At 34.3% G+C, this 12,995-nt stretch overlaps 3 protein-coding genes across 4 annotated transcripts; 1 reads left to right on the plus strand and 2 right to left on the minus strand.

Moving 5' to 3' along the window:
• Window positions 1-1,481: 1,481 nt before the first annotated feature.
• Window positions 1,482-3,634, minus strand: LOC109003342 (oligosaccharyltransferase complex subunit ostc-like). The gene is made up of 2 exons (XM_035683001.1): window positions 3,289-3,634; window positions 1,482-2,474 (listed from the first exon to the last, which is right to left on the minus strand). The coding sequence occupies exon 2, from the start codon at window positions 2,287-2,289 to the stop codon at window positions 1,768-1,770; it is 522 nt and encodes a 173-aa protein (XP_035538894.1). The 5' UTR covers window positions 2,290-2,474; window positions 3,289-3,634; the 3' UTR covers window positions 1,482-1,767.
• Window positions 3,292-7,068, plus strand: LOC109021144 (nucleotide-sugar uncharacterized transporter 1-like). 2 transcript variants are annotated; one of them, XM_035682998.1, is made up of 8 exons: window positions 3,658-3,752; window positions 4,270-4,337; window positions 4,498-4,649; window positions 4,756-4,964; window positions 5,038-5,131; window positions 5,414-5,580; window positions 5,698-5,868; window positions 6,473-7,059. In XM_035682998.1, exons 3-8 carry the CDS (start codon window positions 4,638-4,640, stop codon window positions 6,756-6,758), a joined length of 939 nt encoding a protein of 312 aa, XP_035538891.1. In that variant the 5' UTR covers window positions 3,658-3,752; window positions 4,270-4,337; window positions 4,498-4,637; the 3' UTR covers window positions 6,759-7,059. The 2 variants fall into 2 exon arrangements, with proteins under 2 accessions (XP_018859251.2, XP_035538891.1); XM_019003706.2 differs by lacking the exon at window positions 4,270-4,337 and having other exon boundaries at window positions 3,292-3,752; window positions 6,473-7,068.
• Window positions 7,069-11,011: 3,943 nt separating this feature from the next.
• On the minus strand, window positions 11,012-12,979 carry LOC118343843 (auxin efflux carrier component 2-like). Its single transcript, XM_035683000.1, has 5 exons — window positions 12,729-12,979; window positions 12,049-12,134; window positions 11,743-11,900; window positions 11,494-11,570; window positions 11,012-11,391 (listed from the first exon to the last, which is right to left on the minus strand). The coding sequence occupies exons 1-5, from the start codon at window positions 12,953-12,955 to the stop codon at window positions 11,325-11,327; spliced, it is 615 nt and encodes a 204-aa protein (XP_035538893.1). The 5' UTR covers window positions 12,956-12,979; the 3' UTR covers window positions 11,012-11,324.
• Window positions 12,980-12,995: the final 16 nt, after the last annotated feature.

The raw sequence follows: 12,995 nt of genomic DNA on the forward strand, positions 1-12,995 counted from the left end.
TTAGTACATTGTCTCGGTTTTGATAAATAGAGAGTGCAACGCAAATTTTACCCTAAAAGAATAGGTGACAAAAGAACAAATAGTGCCTACGAGAGACACTCTAAAATGATAACAATCAGCAGAACCGCAGGTACAAAGGGTTGAACCCATGCTTTTCGAAACTGTCAGTATAGAAGTATTGATAGCAACGAGATACCGCTGCTGTAAAAATTGCTAAGCAGCGCTCACAAGAAAATGAGGCAAATTTTCAGCAATTTGAAACTAAAAGAGCAGAATTTAAGTCCCAAGAATAAAAGCCTTGATAGAAGCTCGCATGAGCAGCAGCTCTAGCTGGTCCTAATGTGCGCTATAGATATTGAAAAAGATGGGGCAAGTAATTAACAATGAAATAAGAAAGTGATGCCTTTTACTTTAAAAAAATAAAAAAGTGACGTCTGTTGAGGAAAGCTTAAAAGAATGAATGGTGATCGAGAGGAAGCAAATGCAAAAGCATGAATGCATGACAAGCTCTGGAGCACACAAGTGGTAATAAAATCAGCACGAAGCACCCCATCAACACACATGCGCACATAAATACACACTCGAAATTCAATTCCTGGTCACACGTCACATTCTACCATTTCGATTTTAAAACAATTGCCTAAATTTTAAATATTATATCAAAACAACCAACTATATTTAGCTTTCGATAGGTCACAATATGAGAATGAGGAATCAAGCAAATGCAATGTTAACAAAAAGCAAATTACCATAAATGCAGTCAGACATCACTATATGTTTTGGTTCAAAGGAGTATACTCCTTTCATGCTGCTTTTGGTGTCCTCAGCCCACCCCTTCACCAGTCACCAATTCAATCAAAGCTCAAGATATACCCATAATCGCTTCCATTACCACACACACACACGCGCACACGCACAAGAACAAAGACTTGAACTCTGCAACATTGTCACAATCCCCATTTTCTGATCAAGACAGCTTTTTAAATTCATGAATACTATTATACAGTAATTCCCACCCAATTAGGATTAGAATTTTATGTTTTAATCTGTTTATTAGTACAGAGTATGCTTGCCTCTCTTGTTTCTGACTTGCATTATGCCTTGTTGGCCCTGAGGGACTGCCATTGAATCCTAAGGAAACTCACATGCACATTCACAAACTAGCCATTCATAGACCAAAAAAATATGAAAATAAGAACGAAGCATGGCATCTCGTGTTCAAACTTTATATTATATTTGGGCAAGCAGAAATACAGATACTAACTCTGACACGACACACACAGAAGCTATTGATCTAGCCCAGAAATGCAGCATTTAGCTCATGCATAAACTTAAATCTTATACAGGGTTTCAGGTAGGGGTAACAAAATGGAGCTAGACTAATCATGTCACAACATCAAGCAATCAGTTCGCATCATTCGAAGGAGGAACTTTAAATCCCAGAACTAAAACGTTACATTTATTCCTACATAAACAAATAAACAGGAAATGAGAACTGAATATATGATTCAAACCATGGTCCTGTCGTCCGGATAGGCAGAGATATTCTACTCAAGCAGATCACGCGCTAATAGATAATGGCAACATCCAACACAACCACAATAATGGCAATGATTCATAAATAGGAAAAACCTAACAAGTAGCGCTATTGAGTTGAGAAGATATCCATGATCCATACAAAAACTTCATCTCAAGAAATCAACCTAGAATAGAATCCCGCGGAACATAGAAGAAACATATACGATTCCAAACCGAATTGCAAAAAGTTCAACTAAGATAAGCCGGGATCTTGATCCGAATAAATAGCATACTCATCACGTAAGCAATTACCACGGAGGAGATCCCCGCGGTGGCGTAGGAGACCTTGACGGATTTGGCGCGGTTGCGGTCGAGCGCGAGGTCCATGAGAATGATGCCGACGCCTCCAAGCACGAACATGAACCCAGACGAGAGGCCCTCGACGATGTACTGGCCGTTAACGCGTCCGGGAAGGAAGACGACGGGTCGTACAGAGCCGGTGGCGCGGTCCTGGGTGGATCCGATGCCGGGGGGCTCGACGATGACGTCGTATACGATGCCGGAGACCACCATGAAGTAGGTAAGGAGGACGAGGGCGTAGACGGTCATCGGGGAGGGGAGGGTTAGGGTTGGGAGCTTGAGGCGGAGCTTGGGCAGGCGGAGGAAGCTGAAAGGGAGGATCCGGAGGAGGTGAAAGATCGGGTCCACCGAGCCGGACGACAGCGGCTCCATCGAAGCGCTGAAGGTTTGTGTTTCGGGTTTGGAGCGCATTTTAGGTGGGTGGGTCGGGTTGAGGCTTTGAGCAGAGGAATGGAATCTCAAATTTCAGGACGAAGCGTGGCTGTTCTTGTGTAGGGGCCGGTTTGGGTTTGGTTGAGTCAAGTCAAGTACGGGCGTTTGGTTATAGGAAGAAGGATGCCGCAGTTTTTGGTTAGGACGGTGCTATGCCACTCCCGCTTTATCTCATCCAAGAGAGAATAAATAAATAAATGGAATTCTAAAACGTTTGGTATAGGAATTAAAAATGCAGAGAGAATATATTATATATGAATAAATATCTTCGTTTTATTCTTAATATGATGTCCATAAATTTCAAATTTTTATGAACCTTATTAAAATCACATTCGAAGTTGAATGAACACGAATCTTGATTTTTATGTCCGCATTATTACTAAGCATCTAATATAAATTATTGATTTATTCATATATATATATATAAACAAGTATTTTTCTTTATTTTGTAACTTTCTATTTAAACATATATATATATATAATTAAACATTAAGATAAAATGATAAAAATGATAAATCAAATATTAATAAAATAGAGATATATGGTGTAATTGGGTATAGGTTCTATGTAAAATTTTTTAATTTATACTATTCATTTTGTCTTCTTTACGTGACACCACAAATATGATATCACGTGAGTTAGTAAAAAATATATATTCAAAACAACATAACTTCTAATCCTAAATTTCTTATACTACTTCATGTTTATGTTTTAAATTTTTTTAACATGACATGTGGCATATGGTGCCATATCAAGGGGCATTTATTTTGGGGAGTAATTCCGGCACGCATTAAATATTTAAATCCATAGCCGAATTCGAAAAACATGTGTCTTTTTCATAAAAGGTTCATCCACCGTCGATCATGATCCTCACACGCATTATACTATATTATTACCAAAATTAAAATTGTATATAATATAATATAATATATATACCCGATGAATAAGAACAGTAACACCATGTTACAAACTTAGTACCTCGCCTCGCTGTCGGTTGGCTCTTCCGCAATCCGTGATTTGCTCTAACTATCTGCCCGACAGCTTTTCCTTTCCGTCATCATCGCTCTCCTCGCTCTACATGTTCCCTCTCTTTCCTCTTTTCCCCGTCTCACACTCACAGATGCGGTTTGGCTTTGGCTAATGCGCTTCTGTATTCTATTTGTCTTTTTGGCTTGTCTCTCGAAGTCTTCCTTTTGAATTGTGAACTAAAACTGAGCCTGTCTGCTTCCCCTCTCTCACTTTTTATGTGTCCCTTTCTGCTTCTGATGCGGCGCTTCTCTCGTTCTTCTCTTCTCTAGGGTTTTTGAGAAGCGAACCCCATTTTGATTTCTCAGAGAAAGAGAGAGAGTGAATACCGTGTAGCTGTAAAATGTTCAATTTCTTAGTAAGGAAAGATGTCAGGAAGATTCTTAAGCGCAAGGATAGTGATGCTGGCGAAAAAGGTAACTACTTTATTAAAAATCCGTCGTCATTTGATACGATTCTTTTTTTTTTTTACTGAGCCTTCCTCTATTTCTAGTACAATTGGAACTGTAATTTTTGAAACTACTCTGCCTCGGCTACGAAGGGTTTCTTAGATTTTTTGATCTGGTTCTCACTGAAGCTTCTGGGTAACGAGTATTGCGAATAATATAATCGTGTGCAGTATTATTTATCGTTGCATCTGCTCATTCATGGTTTTATTCATTTACTTATATCGACGAACTTTATAAACCGACTTCAACCTGTTGCTTTGTTCTACTATTTGGTGTTTTACTATTATTATTGTTGTTACCATGATCTTTTTCCTATATTTTTACTCTTGAGTGGTGGTATAATTGGAGAAGAAATCCCTGCTTCAATCTGTTAAGACAGCAAGACCATTGTCGTCGTTGTCTTTACCATATTTTTACTATTGGAGATGGGTTTTTTTACTACTATTATTGTCGTTACCATCACCTTCCCTTGTACTCTTTTCAGGCTTCTTTGCAATAATGGAGCTTTCTTTGATGCCATTATTCAATTACTTGTTTAATTGGCACTTTCAGGTGCTTAACAATAAGTTTTTCTGTAGATTTTTCAGTATTGAACATAATGATTATATGCGGATATAGAATGTGCAAAGTAGATAATGATTTTTGCGATTCGAAAATATTTGTCCCCAAGATATGATTTAGTTTTCTCGTTTTTTTGTTATCCTCAACACAGGAAAAGCTCTGGAAGAGTTGCGAGCGTCTCTTTTTAATGAATTTCGCTTGTCTGAAGGAGCAAGGCGTCAACGGCAATGTAGATGCGGCCCCATTGCTGCCCTTACCTTCAATTTTGTGGTTGCTGTTGGTATTATTTTCATGAATAAATTGGTTGGTATCGAACCTTTCTGTATGTCATTTCCAGCTATATAGTGCCATATTGAATTTGTAATCACTGCTTTCCAGTTGTCTTATCCAGCATCATTTGTTTTTTCAGGTGCTTAATCAAATTAAATTCAAGTTCCCTATCTTTCTCACTTTTATTCACTATGTTATAAGCTGGTTATTAATGGCTGTGCTAAAAGCCTTTTCTATCCTCCCTGCATCTCCTTCCTCAAAACTGACACGTTCATCTACTTTAATTGCTCTGGGCACCGTTATGTCTCTATCTACTGGGCTTGCTAATGTCAGCTTAAAATACAATAGGTGAGATATGTTATTTCCTATTTCCACAATCAAGTATTCCGTTTCTGACAGAGTTTATTACCTATTTTTTCAGTGTGGGATTTTATCAGATGTCTAAGATCGCTGTAACACCGTCAATTGTTCTGGCAGAATTCATTTTGTATAAGAAGAGAGTTTCTTGCTCCAAGGTAGCTGCTTGTAGTCTCTCTTCTAGAATTGCTCTTTAATTGCTCCAAAAACATTGTGATTCGTCTTTTTCTTTTTGTTCTTCAGCCATTCATAAGCTTTGTGTGCACATTACTCGGTAGGTGCTTATAAAGTTCTGGGTACATTGAGTGTCAAGTTTGTCTTTTTTTGTTAGAGATTTAATTTGATGTTGAACCGGTCTCTGACTGTTTGAAAATTTATTTGATCTGCCTATGTATGTTACATTCTGATGTGGTTGATATCGTGCCAATGAAATCTTCTAGGTACTTGCACTTACAGTTGTATCTATTGGTGTTGCTGTGGCTACGGTCACTGATCTCCAATTTGACCTCTTCGGTGCTTGTATAGCATTGGCATGGATAATACCTAGTGCAGTCAACAAGATCCTCTGGTCCAGTTTGCAGCAGCAGGAGAATTGGACAGCCTTGGCGTAAGTTTCAATCTTTTTCAAATGTCTCTCTTTCTCTCTATAACTTTCCTCTATTTTTATTTGCTTCAAGAAAAGTCACAGTTTGCATCTTACTAAGAGTCTGAAATCATTGAACAGCTTGATGTGGAAGACAACACCGATTACCCTGTTATTTCTGGTTGCTTTGATTCCTCTGTTAGATCCACCCGGTGCTCTCTCATTTGATTGGAATTTTAATAGCACATTGGCTATTCTCACATCAGCAGTTCTTGGCTTCTTGCTTCAATGGTCAGGTGCTTTAGCACTTGGGTAAGTAACCTCTATTCATGCCATAGCCTGTTTGGTCCAATGGCTTGAAATATTTAGTTTTCAGTCTCTTTACTTTGTTGCTTTTCATCATTCTCACTCTAGAGAGTAAAGTTTGCAGGACATGTAGCCTTATAGTGGTAAATCGTTTTCCTTAATTACTCCTAGAATTCTGAAGGCATCACGCCTCGTGGACCGTTTTGCTCTTATACGAAAATGACATAGGATGGAAGTCAGCGTTCTTCCACTGGCATAGAACTGTGATCGCTTTTACCAAATTCGACATAAGATGAATGTCCTTTTTGGTGCCAAACCGACATAGAACAACAATAAATAATTCCATATCGGGTATGGATATAGACTTTAATGGATTAGATCATGACAGTTGTTTGGTACTGGAATATATGATTAAGAGAATCAGATTTTAGGATTTTTTTGGAGCATGTACTTTAAGGTTTTAGGGTCCTATGCTTGAAGTTTGGTACGATCAGTAATAACATTTTGGTTTTGCCAGCGTGTGACTTTAAGAATAGTATGTTGTTTGATTTTTGGTTGGTCTGCTCTTTGGTCCTCATTCTGCTTTCATTTTATTTCTCTGAACTCACAGGGCTACATCTGCCATCACCCATGTTGTTCTTGGGCAGTTCAAAACATGTGTTCTTCTTCTAGGAAACTTCTATCTCTTTGGTTCAAATCAAGGAAAAACTAGTATTTGTGGAGCATTCACGGCAATTGCTGGTATGTCTTATTACACTTACCTTAACCTAGAGCAGAAATCAATCAAAACATCTCCTCGACAAGCCTCCTCCTTACCTATATCCAGGCTGAGCAAAGAAAATGGCAGCGTAAATGATGGAAACTATGGTGGGGAATCAGTCAAACAAGATACCTAAACTTTTGATATGAAGATTTTAATGAAAAGATGAAATTCTTGGCAAACTTGAATTACATTAATTCAACTTGACATAACTTCTCCAATTTCAACAATTTTCTGAGTTCAGAGAAGCAGAGCTCTTTCTGTCACGTGTCATTGTTTATAGACGACTGGGTTGCTACAGTTAACATTAGAATATTGTAATACCTACTCCAGGGGGCTTGTGCAGATCATGTGGAGTAATTTGCTAATCGCCTGTCTGCAAACTGAACACTGTATATATGAATGATTTGAGAATTCTTTACTTGAATACAATTTTATTTGGCTTTCTTTCTCGATATATATATATATATATATTTGCGTATTTGTCAAATCAATTAAAATGGAATGGCGTGCCAGTGCTGTTGATTTTTTGTCTTGGATGAGCCAAAAATATAATGTAGTTTTTTATACTTGGGTTGACAGTTTGGCTTCTGAAACCAAAGCTTGGAGAAGTTGATGTACGTCCAAGGTTTCTCTGATTTATATTACAATGCAATTTGTGGGTGATTTATATTAATTGGGAACAGCTACTGGAACTGTTTGACTTGTTCAAATGTATAATAAAATAATATGGAATTAAAATACTTTATTCTCGATAGAATAATGTTATATACTATATTTTTATCTTATTTTGGTCATATTAAGTGATATGTGACATATTTATCACTATTAGATAATACAGAATCATGTAATAAATGATAATTTAATGGTGATAAATGTGTAATATCATATTTAGTGAGATGAAAATAAGAAAGTAGTATGGTGGATAGAATTTTTCATATGGATTTTGCATAATTGGTTTTTATCAATCCGGTAGTGAGATATTTTTAGATATTTTGTGAATAATAATAAAAAATTAATAATAAAATATTGAATGATAATGAATAATAATAAAAAGTAAGTAAAAAGTAAGAATAATAAAGGATTTTTAGATATTTTGTGAATAAAAATAAAAAATTAATAATAAAATATTGAATGATAATGAATAATAATAAAAAGTAAGTAAAAAGTAAGAATAATAAATGATAGTGAAATATTTAAGATAATATATTTGTAACTGTTGAGAACGAATCAAAATAAAATTCATGATACTATTTGTCAATCTTTTTGACTTGAACGAACCAAACTTGTCTAAAAGAATGTTTGGGATTTTGAAAATGGATCCTGTAGATATTTTTTAAAATTTATTTTATTTTTATTTAATGATTTACGAAGTATTTTTTAATGATGTTGTAAATTTTTTATTTATTTTTAAATATTTATATTGATTAAAAAAATACATAAAAAAAAATAAAAAAATGAAATGCACCATTAGAACATCTTTCGGGACAAATTTTCGATAACTATGGCATCACTCCTGGTCTAAAGATAGACCTGCGGTACCTTGGAAATTGAAACTCGTGATTTCCCTGGATGAATAATGCAAACATGTTCCGACCAATATATAAATTGATTAAGGGAGTGTTTTTTTTTTTTTTACTTTCTGATTAAAGAAGTGTCTTTTAATGATTTATTTTTTACTTTCTGATTAAGGAAGTGTTTTTTAATGATTTTTTTTTTTACTTTCTGATTAAGGAAGTGTTTTTTAATGATTTTTTTTTTTTTACTTTCTGATTAAGGAAGTATTTTTTAATGATATTTTAAATTTATTTTATTTTTTAAAATATTTATAAGTGTAAAAAAAATCTATATAAAAAATAAATTAAAAAATTACACATAAAAAAGTACATGTTAAGCTCAACGGGAGCCCCCAACGGGGGCTGTAATATGACTATTTTAAATATTTAAAAAAATCATAATATTATTAAAAAATATTTTCTTAATCATGAAGTAAAATAAAAAATTATAAAAAAATATTTTTTTATAATTTTTTCTTTTACTTCATAATTAAGAAAGTATTTTTTAATATATATTTTTTACTTTTGGATTAAAAAAATATTTTCTTAATAATATTTTTATTTTATTTTATTTTTTTAAAATATTTTAAAATATTAAAAAATCTATATAAAAATTATTTAAATAAAATATATATTAAATAATACTACACGGCGGGAGCCCCCAGCGGGGGCTGCAGCACTACCCATATAATTTTGACAAACAAATTGAGGGGACTACCGTTGATAGATTGATTCACGTATGGCAGACTCACAGCCACGCAGAGAAAGAGAGTCACGTGTGATGTGAAAGAGCTGTTGGTGTCGGTAGATGCATGATGTCGGTCCAAGGTTAAACCGGAATTGTTCAGCTGTTGTTTGTTTATTACAGAGATGTCTGAGAGATGGCAATCAGAAGTAGTAAGCTAGCCCTTTTCTTCATGTGCAACGCCAGACTCCTCCAAAAATTTGGGCTGCCCACGTGGGAGACAATCTATTGCAGTACTGATACGCAGCAATGGTCTGAAAAATTATACAAATTAATAAATAGCATAATGTTGCTGATTCTAAATGATAGCATGACTCTTTATTAAATTAAATGTGTTCAATTGAAGAGGAGTACAGCTTGACTCGTATTAATTAATGGTTGATTACAGCCATTCATCCCCAATCTATAGACTATTTCATTAACTTAGATCTAATTCTGATTTCAATAAGCCAACTCCAAGCTGAGATATTGTAAAAAAAAAAGAGTGATTAATGGAACACAGTAACGTGCGTCCTGTCATTGCATGCCCGAAGAAAAACTGTGTGCTCTTATTATCGTTGTTGGGTATTAGACAAAATACTTTTGTCTACTCACCATTCTGCATGCAGCAGGTAGAAACCAATTTTGTCGTCAACGCCACTATATATATATAGGGTAGCACTATATCTATCGAGAGATTCTCCTATGAGTGCAATCCTTGTTTTTTTCTTTTTATATATTTTTTAATGACCTTTAAAAAAAAATTCACAATATTATAAAATAAAAAAACTTTTCTCGGGGCACACTATTGGAATGCTTTATCGAGAGGTAAAGCATTTTCCTTTTATATATATATATATATATATATATATATATATAGTAGGTCAATGAGATTTAGGATTCTTTATTTTTATAATTATTTTTAATTCATCTTATTTAATTATTATAATATTTTTATACTTTTATATAAAATAAAATAAACAATTCAATTTTTTAAATTTTAAAATAAAAATAATATTAAAATAATATAATCTAATAATATTTTATTTAATTTTAAATTTAATCTCAATTCATTTAATCTCATCTCATATACGAAAACAAACAAGGTCTTAGACTTCATTTAGATGTTGAGTTAAAATAAGTTGAGTTCTTTATGAACAGTAATGAGTTGAGATAGTGGAGTGGGTTTTATAGGGTTCACCTAAAATGAATTTAAATGTATTTGAATGTTAAGATGAGTTTAAAAGTATTTATGAGAAGTTAAAAAAAATTATAGGTCTCGCGTGTAAAAATATATTGAATTGAAAAAGATTATGATTCTCACATATAAAGATGTTCTGAATTGAGATGAGTTTAATAATTTAATAATTATGTATTTAAATATTAAATTTAATTTAAAATTAGACTAAATTCTGATAAGTTGAAATTACAAACGGACTTAAAATCCAAATTTAAACTTGAAGATCAAAACAGGCCGTCCTATCCCATCAGTAGGTCACATGCATGCTTCAGCGTTTTAACAGCACAAAAATATATTTAATGCATAGATCGAGTATCATGACCAGTACGTAAAGCCATTAATACTTTAAAAAAGCTTGAGGTTTGGAACAATACGTTGAAGCTGCCCTTTACTTTGAACCGCCAGTACTACTCGTGCTATTAATTAATTACTTGCAAACCCAACCATTCACGTGCAGATTAATTTTAATAATAATTTGATGAAATGAAACCGACAAATTCAAGGCTGTACTGATCATAATTTTCTTTATCTCACTTCTCAAGATGAGATCTCATGATCCAATTAGTTTCTGCATGCTAGCTAATGGCAATATTGTCGACGTTTTGAGTGACATGTTACGCATATGCGCGCGGTGTCGTTAAATATGATCTCTACGTGTTTGTGATATGAATATGTTTGATCATATTCAAGATCAGTACTGATGCATGCATGATCTTAAGATTCTCTAAATTTGCTGCGCTCACCCGAACATGCATCGAATAAACCAATAAGCTAGCTAGTAAACTGAATATTAAAGCATGCATGCATTTAGGTTGGAGCAGAACGAACTGGCTTTTTTGAGTCAACTTGAAGAAATAATTAAAGAGGTTCTTTGAAATTGGTGAAGCAAAAACCCACGCAACTACGTACATCAAACAAATTTGACTTTGCCTATCGGTCTATCTGGATTACTTTTCTGGCTACCACCTAACTCATGTATAACCGGGTAATTAAATAGAAGAAAAACAAAAGTACATAAATGAAACGACATTGATGAAAGATCTTTGAGATTGAAGGAAATTAAACAAAACCCAAAAGCATTTTTTTCCGGGACATTGCATCTGCCATATCCATCCACCTAAACCTAATTTGGAAGGATTTACAGAAGTATGTTTGCTTTCCCTTGCCTTTGTTGTCCAGAAGTCAGAGGCCGAGAAGTATGTAGTAAAGAATTGTTATGGGCAAGGCGACGAGCATTCCAAATATAACTCTGCAATGCCATGCACATCAAATTATGTTAACCTTTTTTTGTTTTTTTTTAACATCCTCGATCTGTAGTAGTTCTTAACTTGGGAAATTTTAAATTACTTACGCAGTGCTAAGTACGTTGGCATGGACGTTGTACTCCTTGGCAAATACAAAGGGAACAATCCCTTGGGGAAGAGCAGCCTGCATGCGGACAGGAAGTACTACTCATTAATGTCAATTATTTTGCGCGTTTAGTTAGTAGAAATTCGTAAACGAAACCAGGGTAAATGCTTTAAGCTAGCAGCTAATTTCTCATTAATTTTGAGCATGGCTTTAGTTATATTTCTTGAAATTTATGAATATGGTTCAGTACCTGAACGATTGCAACATGCAAAAGAACACCGCGAAGACCGACTGCGATGGAGGTAGCAGCAATTACAGCGGGGCCAGTCAAGAACCTAACAGCCATTGAAAATGTTGCCACGGATTTTCCACAAGCAATTATCTTTGGTTGTAAAGCCATGAACAGACCTGATTGAGCAAACATTTTACAGATCAGCCATCATTTTCATTTGCAACAAAAATGGGGCCCAGTACTATTTTAGTAGTAAATTTACTTATACATGAATAGAAAAGCAATTTTTTGTGATGACTTGGTTAATTAGTCGAGAAAACGTACCTAGACTGAACATAGCCATTCCCAAACCCGCATCGGATAATATTGAAATGGATCCTTTGATGATGGACGGCATTTGGATATGATATCTAAGGACAAACCAGAGTCAAATTAATTAAACCATGGTTTAATTAGTTACTTGTGTCATTGAATGTTTATATTTAAACAAGTGGTATAGTTATAAAATGATTTTATAAAAATAAACTCACAAATTGATGTAATTTTATATAATACGTTAAATTTATTTTATAATAAAAATATATTTATAGTTATCGTACTTTTATGAGATTTCTTTAGCTAAAAAAAATTTCTTATATTTATTAGACAATAAAGAAGAACAAGTTAGAATATATAATGACCTAAATTTAATAATCGAAAAAATAATCTTCCCAAAAACCACAGAATATATATAGATACTTATGATCTAGGGAGACAAAGGAACATTAATCCATATTATATGGTAGAGAATCGATCGGAGAGCTAGCATCAAAGTTTGAGTCCTGCATACAGCTTAATTTCTAGTCATGTGGCATCATGCAGTAAAAAGTGTGCATTGATCCATATAACAGTGGCATGATCATGCAGAAAAAAGTGTGCATTAATATGGATAGAAAACCAACAGATGCATCGGAAATATATATTCATAACAACAACATGAAGTACGTAATTAGTGGGCTAGCTACCTGAATGAAACAAGAGACCATGTAACGCCCAGAAGGCTTGAGTAGGTGTTGGGGTTTCTTATAAGCTTCCTCCAAACCATGATAAGTACAAGCCTAGTCATTACACTTGCCGGAGGCATTTGGTGCTTCTTTGCTCCAATATTAATATCTCCTTGATCTTCCATGTCCATTTTTTTCTGGCATGTGTAAGGAGACCCGCTTGTGGGGAACTTCAAACCTTCCACCATATCAACTAGCTCCCTATCCCCATTCATTTTTCTTGCTGCG

Source organism: Juglans regia, chromosome 11 (assembly GCF_001411555.2).
Source record: "Juglans regia cultivar Chandler chromosome 11, Walnut 2.0, whole genome shotgun sequence".
In the NCBI taxonomy this organism is placed as follows: domain Eukaryota; kingdom Viridiplantae; phylum Streptophyta; class Magnoliopsida; order Fagales; family Juglandaceae; genus Juglans; species Juglans regia.

Excerpts from the sequence above, each read along its gene's own strand:
- LOC118343843 (XM_035683000.1), bottom strand. The coding sequence starts at position 12,955 with ATGGTGGAAGGTTTGAAGTTCCCCACAAGCGGGTCTCCTTACACATGC. Across the intron at positions 11,571-11,742 it reads TGCATGTTGCAATCGTTCAG|GCTGCTCTTCCCCAAGGGAT; the intron begins GTACTGAACCAT and ends GTCCGCATGCAG. Across the intron at positions 11,392-11,493 it reads GCCAACGTACTTAGCACTGC|AGTTATATTTGGAATGCTCG; the intron begins GTAAGTAATTTA and ends ATGGCATTGCAG.
- LOC109003342 (XM_035683001.1), bottom strand. The coding sequence starts at position 2,289 with ATGCGCTCCAAACCCGAAACACAAACCTTCAGCGCTTCGATGGAGCCG.
- LOC109021144 (XM_019003706.2), top strand. The coding sequence starts at position 3,680 with ATGTTCAATTTCTTAGTAAGGAAAGATGTCAGGAAGATTCTTAAGCGC. Across the intron at positions 4,650-4,755 it reads TTATTTTCATGAATAAATTG|GTGCTTAATCAAATTAAATT; the intron begins GTTGGTATCGAA and ends TTGTTTTTTCAG. Across the intron at positions 5,581-5,697 it reads GAGAATTGGACAGCCTTGGC|CTTGATGTGGAAGACAACAC; the intron begins GTAAGTTTCAAT and ends ATCATTGAACAG.